This window comes from Elephas maximus, chromosome 7, assembly GCF_024166365.1.
Source record: "Elephas maximus indicus isolate mEleMax1 chromosome 7, mEleMax1 primary haplotype, whole genome shotgun sequence".
NCBI lineage: Eukaryota > Metazoa > Chordata > Mammalia > Proboscidea > Elephantidae > Elephas > Elephas maximus.
In genome coordinates this window covers 11,005,619-11,018,129 of record NC_064825.1, presented here as the reverse complement: position 1 = coordinate 11,018,129, position 12,511 = coordinate 11,005,619, and the positions used below count along the sequence as shown (strand labels likewise).

The window sequence follows — 12,511 nt, the reverse complement described above, 5'->3', positions numbered from 1 at the left end:
AAAATACAAGAAAAAAATAGAGACTCAGCAGAAACAAAATCAACAACAACGAATAAAAGGAAAAGACAATATATAAAGATAAACTACTAAGCACAAAAAATTAAGTGGGAAAAAGAAACTGTCAAAAACACACAGAAAAGACATCAAAATGACAGCACTAAACTCATTAAAAAAAAAAAAAAACTCATAGCTGTCCATAATTACACTGAATGTAGACAAAATAAATGTACCAATAAAGAGACAGAGAGTGGCGGAATGGATAAAAAAACATGATCCATCTATATGCTGCCTATAAGAAACACACCTTAGACTTAGAGAAACAAACTACAACTCAAAGAATGGAAAAAAATATATCAAGCAAACAACAATCAAAAAAGAGCAAGAGTGGCAAAATTAATTTCTGACAAAATAGACTTTAAAGTTAAATCCACCACAAAAGATAAGGAAGGACACTACATAATGATTAAAGGGATAATATACCAGGAAGATATAACTATATTAAATATTTATGCACCCAATGACAGGGCTGCAAGATACACAAAACAAATTCTAACAGCATTGAAAAGTGAGATAGACAGCTCCACAATTATAGTAGGAGACTTCAACACACCACTTTTGGTGAAGGACAGGACATCCAGAAAGAAGCTCAACAAAGACACGGAAGATCTAAATGCCACAATCACCCAACTTGACCTCATAGACAAATACAGAACACTCCACCCAACAGGTACCAAGTATACTTTCTTTTCTAGCACATATGGAATGGAACATTCTCTAGAATAAACCACATATTAGGGCATAAAGCAAGCCTTGGCAGAATCCAAAACACTGAAATATTACAAAGCATCTTCTCTGACCATAAGGCCATAAAAGTGGAAATCAATAACAGGAAAAGCAGGGAAAAGAAATCAAACACTGGGAAAATTCAACAATACCCTGCTCAGAAAAGACTGGATTATAGAAGAAGACATCAAGCATGGAATAAAGAAATTCTTAGAATCCAATGAGAATGAAAACACTTCCTATCAGAACCTTTGGGACACAGCGAAAGCAGTGCTCAGAGGTCAATTTATATCAACAAATGCACACATCCAAAAAGAAAGGGCCAAAAATCAAAGAATTATCCCTACAACTTGAACAAATAGAAAGAGAGCAGCAAAAGAAACCCTCAGTCACCAGAAGAAAGCAAATATTACAGCAGAGTTAAATGAAACAGAGAACAGAAATACAATTGAAAGAGTTAACAAGACCAAAAGCTGGTTCTTTGAAAAAAATGAACAAAATTGATAAAGCATTGGCCAAACCGACAAAAGAAAAACAGGAGAGGAAGCAAATAACCTGAATAAAATGAGATGGGTGATTTTACAACAGACCCAAGTGAAATTAAAAGAGTCATATCAGATTACTACAAAAAACTGTACTCTTAACAAATTTGAAAACCTAGAAGAAATGGATGGATTTCTAGAAACACACTACCTACCTAAACTAAGACAGAGGTAGAACAATGAAACAAACCCATAATAGATTGAAAATGTAATCAAAAAGCTCCCAAGAAAAAAAAAAAACCCTGTCCCAGACGGCTTCACTGCAGAATTCTACCAAACTTTCAGAGAAGAGTTAACAGCACTACTACTAAAGGTATTTCAAAGCATAGAAAAGGATGGAATACTTCCAAATTCGTTCTATAAAGCTACCATGTCCCTGATAATGAAACCAGGTAAAGACACCACAAAAAAAGAAAATTACAGACCTACATCCCTTACGAACTTAGATGCAAAAATCCTCAACAAAATTCTAGCTAATAGAATTCAACAACATATCAAAAAAATAATTCACCATGACCAAGTGGGATTCATATCAGGTATGCAGGGATGATTCAACATTAGAAAAACAATTAATGTAATCCATCATATTAATAAAACAAAAGACAAGAACCACATGATCCTATCAATTGATGCAGAAAAGGCATTTGACAAAATTCAACACCCATTCATGATAAAAACTCTCAGCAAAATAGGAATAGAAGGAAAATTTCTCAGCATAATAAAGGACATTTATACAAAGCCAACAGTCAACATCATCCTAAATGGAGAGAATCTAAAAGCATTCCCCTTGAGATTGGGAACCACTCTTATTCAACATTGTGCTGGAGGTCCTAGCCAGAGCAATTACGACAGATAAAGAAATAAAGGGCATCCAGATTGGTAAGGAAGAAGCAAAAGTATCTCTATTTGCAGATGACATGATCTTATACAAAGAAAACCCTAAGGAATCCTCCAGAAAACTACTGAAACTAATAGAAGGGTTCAGAGAGTATGAGGATACAAGAGTTCAGCAGATAAACACACAAAAATCAGTTGGATTCCTCTACACCAACAAAAAGAACATTGAAGAGAAAATCACCAAATCAGTATCATTTATAGCAGCCCCCAAGAAGATAAAATACTTAGGAATAAATCTTACCAGAGACGTAAAAGACCTGTACAAAGAAAACTACAAGACACTACCCCAAGAAACCAAAAGAGAGCTACTTAAGTGAAAAAACATACCTTGCTCATGGATAGGAAGACTTAACATTGTAAAAATGTCTGTTCTACCAAGAGCGATCTATAGATACAACACAATTCCGATTCAAATTCCAGCAACATTTTTTAATGAAATAGAGAAACAAATCATCAATTTCATATGGAAGGGAAAGAGGCCCTGGATGAGTAAAGCATTACTGAAAAAGAAGAACAAAGTGGGAGGCCTCACTCTACCTGATTTTAGAACCTATTATACTGCCACAGTAGTCAAAGCAGCTTGGACTGGTACAACAACAGATGCATAGACCGATGGAACAGAATTGAGAATCCAGACATAAATCCATCCACATATGGGCAGCTGATATTTGACAAAGGCCCAAAGTCAGTTAAATGGGGAAAAGACAGTCTTTTTAACAAATGGTGCTGGCGTGATACTGCAAAAACTCAACTACAAAAAATCAAATAACCCAATTAAAAAGTGGGCAAAGGATATGAACAGGCACTTCACTAAAGAAGACATTCAGGTAGCTAACAGATACATGAGGAAATGCTCATGGTCATTAGCCATCAGAGAAATGCAAATCAAAACTACAATGAGGGTCCATCTCACGCCAACAAGGCTGGCATTAATCCAAGAAAACACGAAATAAATGTTGGAGAGGTTGTGGAGAGACTGGAACACTTCTACACTGCTGGTGGGAATGTAAAATGGTACAAACGCTTTGGAAATTGATTTGGCACTTCCTTGAAAAGCTAGAAATAGAACTACCATACAATCCAGCAATCTCATTGCTTGTAATATATCCTGGAGAAATAAGAGCCTTTACATGAACAGATATATGCACACCCATGTTCACTGCAGCACTGTTTACAACAGCAAAAAGATGGAAGCAACCCAGGTGCCCATCAACGGATGAATGGATAAATAAATTATGGTATATTCACAGAATGGAATACTACACATCGATAAAGAACAATGATGAATCCATGAAATATTTCCTAACATGGAGGAATCTGGAAAGCATTATGCTGAGTGAAATTAGTCAGTTGCAAAAGGACAAATATTGTATGAGACCACTATTACAAGAACTCAAAAAATAGTTTAAACAGAGAAGAAAATATTCTTTGATGGTTATGAGAGCAGGGAGGGAGGAAGCGACAGGGGTTTTCACTAATGAGATAGTAGATAAGAAGTATTTTAGGTGAAGGGAAAGACAACACACAATACAGGTCAGGTCAGCACAATGGGACTCAACCAAAAGCAAAGAAGTTTCCTGAATAAACTGAACGCTTTGAAGGCCAGCACAGCAGGGGCGGGGGTTTGGGGACCATGGTTTCAGGGGACATCTAAGTCAATTGGCATAATAAAATCTATTAAGAAAAGATTGTGCATCCCACTTTGAAGAGTGGCTTCTGGGGTCTTAAACACTAGCAAGGGGGCCATCTAAGAGGCATCAATTGGTCTCGACCCACCTGGATCAAAGGAGAATGAAGAATACCAAAGATACAAGGTAATTATGAGCCCAAGAGACAGAAAGGGGCACATAAATGAGAAGAACTGAGACCAGAAGAATTGGGTGGTACCCGGCTACAACTGATGACTGCCCTGACAGGGAATACAACCAAAAGCCCCTTAGGGAGTAGGAGAGCAGTAGGATGCAGACCTCAAATTCTCATAAAAAGACCAGACTTAATGGTCTGACTGAGACTAGAAGGACCCCAGAGGTCATGGTCCCCAGACCTTCTCTTGGCCCAGGACAGGAACCATTCCCAAAGGCAACTCTTCAGACAGGGATTAGACTGGACTAAGTGATAGAAAATGATACTGGAGAGGAGTGGGCTTCTTGGATCAAGTAGGCGTGTGGGACTGTGTGGGCAGCTCCTGTCTGGAGAAGAGATGAGAGGGCAGAGTGGGCTGAAGCTGGCGGAATGAGCATGAAAATTTAGAGGGTGGAAGGGAGGTGTGTGCTGTGTCATTAGGAGGAGAGGAACTAGGAATATATAGCAAGGTGTGTCTAAGTTTTTGTATGAGAGACTGACTTGGTTTGTAAACTCTCACTTAAAGCATAACAAAAAAATTTTTTTTAAATCCTTTGCTACATTTTCCTTAGTAATAACACACTCAACTTTTAGTTGAGCACCTGGCTTCTTAGAATTTGGTGTTGTCTATTTTCATGGTCCAGTAAAAATAGCAAGAGTATTAATGTAAAAAGATTCTGATTCTGCCCGGGGTTAGATGAGCAATGTGAGGGCAGTCACTTCAACTTCTTTGTATTTTATTGGAGGAGGCAGTACTGCACAGTGGTTAAGTGCAGATGGCGTTCACAAATACGATACTTCCTAGAGGTATTATCTCAAGCAAATTACTTATCCTCTCTAAGCTCCCTCTGTAGAATGGAGATAAAAATATTCCTTAACTCATCAGGTTGTGAGAATTAAATAACATAATGCACATGAAGAGCTTAGCACAGAGCAAGGGCTCAGCAAATATTAGCTATTATTATTAGGTTTTGAAAAGAAGGATAAAAATACCTGCATTATCTGTTTAGTATGAGGATAAAAACAAACAGATATGGAAGACTTTAAAAACTAAAAGAGTTGTCATGTTACAAAGCCTAAAATAAGACACTGCTTGGAATAAAACTATAATATTATAGTACTTTCATGTACATTGCCCATAGAACCCAATCCATAGCACTAGACAGGAGAATGTGTCTGAGAAAAGATTTCCCCAACAATTTGATGTTGTCGAAAAGGGCAGACACTTCAGAGATCCACGATATTAATCTGATACCTTGTTATAAGAAAATTCAAGACTACCGTATTTTTATGCAAATAATGCACATGTATGTTTTTTTGCCAACTGCGCCACCCCCCCCCCCGCCTTACTATTTCCATAAGCAAACTATGCCGCAGTTACATGTATGGGCGCATTATTTGGGGAAAAATACGGTATAGTGCATTCCTGCGATGTCCAAGCATTGTTCTCACGGTCCCTTCCACAGGCCACACAGGAGTGGGCTACATCTATGTGAACACTGCATCCTATAGGGTCCACAACCAACCAAAAGCTTTCACAGACCCACGCAATCTGGTGCAGAATTTCTGTTTTATTCTCTGCCGTATACCAAAAAGCCCAGTGCTGTCGAGTTGATTCCGACTCATAGCAACCCCATAGAACAGAGTAGAACTGCCCCAGAGGGTTTCCAAGGAGTGACTGGTAGATTCGAACTGCCAACCCTTTGGTTAGCAGCCCTAGCACTTAGCCACTATGCCACCAGGGCTTCTACTATGTGAATAACGCCAGTTAAAGTCCTTTCCATAATCCAACAAGAAGTAGAACTGTCAGATTGGAAGTTACATTCTGATTTCCACCTTTTTATTTGGCTCTCAGAGGACTTCTGTAAGGGCTATCCCCAGACTCACAGGGCAGATTAGGATAAACTGTAACACAAGACATTATAACATGTTACAGGGTTCAAAGGAGGGAGAAATCACATCTGGTTGGGCAGTGGGTACTTGGGAGTTAAAAGAAGGAAAAACAAACCGAGAGTGAGAAGTGGGTAGAGCAGCGAAGGACTGCAGCCAGTCTAGGTAATTAATTCCTCCAAGTATTTACTGAAGGCCTATTACATGCAGGCACTTTGCCCTGTCTGTGGTGTTTCTCTCCTCTAAGCTGTGAAATCCTATACCCTTCCCCTCCTCAGCCCCTGCCCACAGCCTCAGGAGGTAGCATCTGCCCAGCATTCCTGCCCAGGCTGTAACTGATCCTTTCCCCCAGGTCTGACTTTCAGTTTTGGCAGGGGTTGGGTTGGAGCTTGGGAGCAGAGGCCCTCCCAGCTGTCAGCACAAGGCCATGCCTTTCAGCAAAACTTTACTGATGATTACTGTGTGCCAGGAGCTGTGTGAGGTCCTGGAGATTCATCAAAAGGAGCAGGGTAGATTTTTGCCCATTTTCTTCAAGTTGCTGTGCATGTGCACAGGTGACCTTAAGAAGCTGCAATAATAGCATAGGGTACCATTTTGTATCCTGTTTTTTCGCATAACAAGGTCTCATGAGCATTTTTCTCAGTTGTATCCATGATAAACTTGAGGTGTCTATAAGAAGCCAAGGCAGTTAGAAATATAAAACTAAAATATCATACAGTGTGGGAGATAATTATTTCTTCATAATTGTCATTTGTAATGACTGCTGTCTAGTTGGATACTTAGCTTTGAAATTTCCCACTACTTTGCTATTATAGGTAATGCTGCAATAAATATCTGAGCAGATACATTTTGCTTTTTCTCTACTGAATTAGATCCTGTGGGAAAAGTATGATATACCAAAAAGAATATTGGAGCCAGATAGATTTCAGTTCAAATTCCAGCTCTGCTATTTATGAACTGTGTTCTCTTGGGCAAGTTCCTTAATCTTGCTAAATTTAGTTAACCAAAAGATCAGCAGTTCGAATCCAATAGGCGCTCCTTGGAAACTCTATGGGGCAGTTCTACTCTGTCCTATAGGGTTGCTATGAGTTGGAATTGACTGGATGGCAATGGGTTTGGGTTTTTTTTTTTTTTTTTTTTCCTGTAAAAAGCACTTAATAATACTCATCCCAAGGGTGAGTTGTGAGGATTTATTCTATGCTGATAGGTAAAATAGTTTTGAGAGAGACCTGGATTTGAATTCTGGCTCTACTGCCTAAATTCAACAAGATCCTCAAGCTTTATAAATTCAGTTTTCTTCTCTGTGAAATGAGAATTAAAGTGTGTACCTAATGGGTTTATTGGGAAGATTAATGAAATACATAGAATATGTTTATTATAGTGCCTGGTATACAGTAAGGGCCCAATAATAATTGTTAGCTGTTATCATAATAATTATTATTATATAAAAAGCCAATACTTAGTAAATGTTGGAGTGGACATGTCCTGCACCTCAATCTCCTACTAATGAGAAATAGCCAAGAACTGGATTACTAGGTCAAGGGTAAGGCTATACCATTCACCAAAAGAATTATATTCAACTTACAATGCCACTAACAATATGTTGAATCTACCAAATTCACTCCAACCCTAACCAACAGTCTTTACTGTTATTTTTGTAGGGACAAAATGGTATCTTGAGGTTACTTGAACTTTCATTTCTTTATTACTGTGAAAGTGAACATTTTTCCATATGTTTTGTTTACTGTTTGGATATCCTCTAGTGTGAGTGGTTTATTCCTATATTTTGTCTATCATTTAGAATTTTGGTGTTTTTCTTGAAAATTTGAATAAACTCTTTATATAGTAGAAATATTAACTATTGCATTTAATGCAAATATTTTCCCAGTAAGCTGGAGCCAGAGAGGTCTGGTACAAATGAACGCCAACCAGGGTAAAGTTCTCTGTGTTCAGGAACATTTCTGTGAGTGGGCTTCTGTCTCCTGTCATGTTGAACTCAAACACTCTCACGACTTTAGCACCCATCTCTGGATATCTCCAACCCTGCATAACACTCTAGTTCTATACTTCTCACGAAGTATAGGATATTTAGTGGTGCCCTGATGGCGCACTGGTTAAGAGCTCAGGCTCTTAACTAAAAGGTCAGCAGTTCAAATCCACCAGCTGCTCCTTGGAAACCCTATGGGGCAGTTGTACTCTGTTCTATAGGGTTGCTATGAGTCGGAGTTGACTTAAGGGCACACAATAACATGGGATATTTATTCTTGGTTGTCTTGTAGACACTTCAAACCCAGTCTGGATATAACTGAACTCATCAGTTGTCCCTCAACCAGCTAACTTTCCAAACGTTCCCATTTGGTCCCGTATTTTCAAGAGATCTTGGGCTGTTTCTCAGTATATATGTATACATTTATAATATATATAGTAAAAAGGCCTCCCAGAGTTTCTCAGACAAGCCTCTTACTGGACTGTCTCCCAAATTATACTCTTGAATTATAAATCATGTATCCTGATTTTTGATTTGGAAAATATGATGATCACACATATCAAGAAAGTGAGCGAAGAGGAAGCCAAGTTCACAAGTTATCTCAGGCCTTTTTTGCATGCCAGCATCTGCTACTGAAACTCATACCTGTGAGCCTGAAGCAGGTAAACACAACAATCCCATGGAGACGGCATCCCTGTCACAGGTATTTGATAGTGGGAGCCAGGAATTAGCGGAAAACAAAGTACTAGAAATCATTGAGTTGGCTACTTGGCCCAAGTATCTACTTTCCTTATTTTTATATTTAATACTGTTCTTTTAAAAAATTGTTTTGGTAATTAGCTATTTTTAATAGTCACAATATTGATTTTGTTTTAGTATTATGACTTTTTCTGTTCATGCTTCAATTAGGATGTGAGCACTATAAAATCAGAAAGTATGTTTTAGCCTTCCTTCTAATGCCTAGCCCAATGGACTTTGCCACCTATGCATAGATCCAGATCCTCTAAAATCAGCTGAAGTGGGCAACATGAGTTACTATAAAGGAAACACAGCAAGGCAAGCATTAGATCAAACATAAAAAGTAAAAATTCCTTTAAATGAGAATTAAAATAAATTATATTACTATTTCTAAGAGAAGCCAAGTTGATAACATACCACATGGGTTTCTCTCCCTCCTGCTATTTCCTCATTCTCCTCCCCTATGTCCCCAAATAAACAGTGGATCACTTAAGAAGTCCCATCCTCTACAGAGACAAGAAACACCTCTGATAACACACACTCAGAGCACCACAGTTTCTCAGTCCTTTTGGATCATGTGTTGAAGCCAAACTCCAAGCAGTACTAAAGTTCTCCTTCCCAGAGTTGTGTGTGCCTATGAGTGGTACATGTGTATATGCTGTGGCACATGTACCTGTGTGTGCATGGATGTGGACATACTGTGCTCATGAAGGTGCACTTTTACACTATTTGGGGAATGATGGACCCTATTTTCCTAAAATCAGAGTAAGATAGCATGAAACCCACATTCACAAGTTTCAAATATTTGTTCCTCCCTCTCCAAGGGTTATGTCCAGGGGAGAAGAGTAAAGACAGAGCTTTAGGCCCAGTGCATTCTAATTCCTTCTACAAAGACCAACCAAGGTTTCTCTGTTTAAGTAGTGTGCTGGGAAGTTTTGGGGGAATACCTGGAAGAAGGTAGGAACCAAAAACTCATATCACCAAAGAGTTGCTCACAAATAACGTGGCTTTCTAAATTCCAATCAATGCTACTCTTTTTTGGCCTGAGGGTGCTGATCTGAATTCCCTTGCCCAGTCAACTAGAGAAGGGTTCTCCAGTTTCTGCCTGTGGCTTCTGACTCTTGACCGCCCCCTGTGCCTCAAAGTAGAACTGCACTCCATAAGGTTTTCAATCACTGATTTTTCAGAGGTAGTTTCTTCCCAGGTGTCTCTGGGCATCCTCAAACCTCCAGCCCTTGGCTTAACAGCCAAGTACTTTAACCCCCTTTTACCACCCCAGGACCCCAGAGAAGTCCTGGGATGCATCTATGTCCGGATTGGTGACCCAAAACCAAACCAAACCAGTTGCCAGTTCATCGATTCCGACTCATAGTGTCCTTGTAGACCAGAGTAGAACTGCCCCAAAGGGTTTCCAAGGCTGTAATCTTTACAAAGACAATGCCACGTCTTTCTCCCACAGAGCGGCTGGTGGGTTCCAGACGCCTACCCTTCCTTTACCAGCCGAATGCTTAACCACTGTGCCACCAGGGCTCGGGATTGGTGAGAGAGTCTCTGTAATTCATTCCGGGTTTTATCCCACACTTCCCGAACAGAAAAACTGATTAATTTACATTGCAGGTGATTATCTGGATTTAATTCACTGGTAAGCAACACCTCACCTACGACACTATGTCGTAAGGTCAAGGGCAACATTCCGCAGCGACTTCCTTCCCACAGCACTACACACAAAAAGACCCACCCACTTCAGCCAATCCTGCGAATTCCAGCCCAGCCCGGTTCACCCCACGGTAATATTTGGCAAATTCATCGAACTCGCGTCCTTGAGGGGGGAACGTTTCTTGTTGGTGAGGTGCCAGCCCTCCCGGACCTTGCTGACTGTCGGCGTAGGATGGGGAGAGGTCATTTCTTAGATGCTCTGAGGCCGAGGGATACGTGTGTTAGGAGGGTGCGGAGAACCTGGAAGAGTGTGTAAGCACGTGGGTGCGCGCAGGCCGCCGAGGGCGGGACTGTCAGAATCAGCTCCACGTAGCGCCCCACTTCAGTTCTCGTGCACCCCATGACCTAAGCCTCAGGACCGCCAAAGGTGCAAGAGGAGCACAGCGCCGCAACGCTGCGCGGACCCCCACCTCGCCGGGACCCCGCGCCACCGGTGGCCGCCCACGTGTGCCGACCCGGGCCGGGCCGCCGCGCGGGACACATCCCAGAGACACTGACGGTGGAAGGCGCCAGCTCAGCCAGGTTCGGGACCTCCTCCCGCCTGCGGAACCCGAGAGGCCCAGTCGAACCCGTCAAGCTGCAGAGTCTGGAGGGAGCAGCAATCATCCCAAAGTCTTTTAAAGAGAAACTCAGCGCAGATTTTTAACTAGTTTGCCTCTTCCGGCCCCGCAGGCCCCGCCCGCAGCGTCGGCCAGGTAGCTGAGCGGAGAGCTCGGCCCTCGCCAGGTGCAGCGTCAGGGCGCCGGGCTCCCCCGCGCACGCCCAGCTCTAGGCAAGCCGCCGGCGCCAGGGCCACCGCTGGACCCAGGGCCACCGCTGGACCCAGGCGCAGAGGAGGGAGAAAGGAATTCGCTCTGTACCTGATCCTCTCCTTCTCTGCCCTTTGTAGCTCCTCATTTCTTTCCAGCACTTGCAGAATCTTCCTGGCTTCTTCATCATTCAAGAAACTGAAGTCAAACCCCTGAGAAACTTTGGTCATCTTCTCCGAGTTACACTTAAGCTCCTTGGCGCCTCCTGTTAGGACGGCATTTTTCAAGGTAGAGAAAACTAGTTTTATGAACCTGATCCCCTAAGTTTTTACGAACCTGATCCCATAGCCAATAATAAGTCCGACCCTTTGAAAATCTAAAACCACAAACCTAGGGAACGGCCCACACCTACAGGGCTTATTTTGACAACACCTTATTGACATGATTCTCTCCACCTGTCCAACCGAGATGCAAATACACGACTAAAGGAAGAGAGGGAACCAATCCTGTTTGCAAAGAGGCGGGCCTCCCGCGTCCCCTCTATTTACCCTCCCACAGCCTGTACCTTTGACTTGTTAAGCAAACAAGTCTACGTAATTCTGTTCCTGAGCCTGAGGCTTAAAAGTTCACTCCAAAGCATTTGTTTTGGCTGTCGCTGTTCGCTCTCAGAATTTGGATTTGACTGCTAGGAGTAAAAAGGAAAGAGATTCATAACTAATTCTCCCTTTCGGTAATTAAGAGCCCACAGGAAATTGAGTTGCAAGTCGGAGCTTTTGTACTAGAGAGTCACCTTATACGAGAGACCAAGGAGGACTAAGTTCACCACACCGCCATTTGTGGGCAGACCTGGCAGAAGGGCTGAAATTACTAGTGTATACTTGGAAATGAATGCTTTGCCAAGCTTCTCATACCTCCCTAGGACACTTCCTAATCCATGTCCCACAAAAGTCAGTCTCAGACTTAATAAGGACATTTAAGGTGTAGGTCTCTTTAGTAGAAGACAGCCCTGGGGCAAAGGATGGTAGTAACACGTGTAGTTTTCTTTAAAGTTTGATAATCTCCTTAGCAAACTGTTTCAGAGAAGCAATAGAAGTGCCACTTTCAAATACTTAATCCTCTGACTAAATGAAAATGTAATTCTATGAAACCACAAAAACTTTTCCAAGATGTAATGAGCAATGAAAGATGATGAAAATTTCCAATGATATTAATATTTATGTGAACATATGTGTATGTATGTATATAAATATAAGTGTGTGTATATATAAAGTTTTGATATATATAAAATCATCAAGCACTTTGCAGAAAACACATTGCTTTTCTTGGCTTCATTTCCCACCCAGAAATTATGTCAGATCAATTTTCCT

General features: G+C 41.1%; 1 protein-coding gene across 1 annotated transcript in view; it reads right to left on the bottom strand.

Annotated features, from left to right (window-relative positions):
- EXPH5 (exophilin 5) overlaps positions 1-11,618 on the bottom strand; it is a 108,206-nt gene extending 96,588 nt beyond the window's left edge. Inside the window, exon 1 of the mRNA XM_049889352.1 lies at positions 11,256-11,618. Coding sequence (XP_049745309.1) covers positions 11,256-11,374 — 119 coding nt within the window. The 5' untranslated portion in view covers positions 11,375-11,618. The remainder of the gene's footprint in view (positions 1-11,255) is intronic.
- Positions 11,619-12,511: the final 893 nt, after the last annotated feature.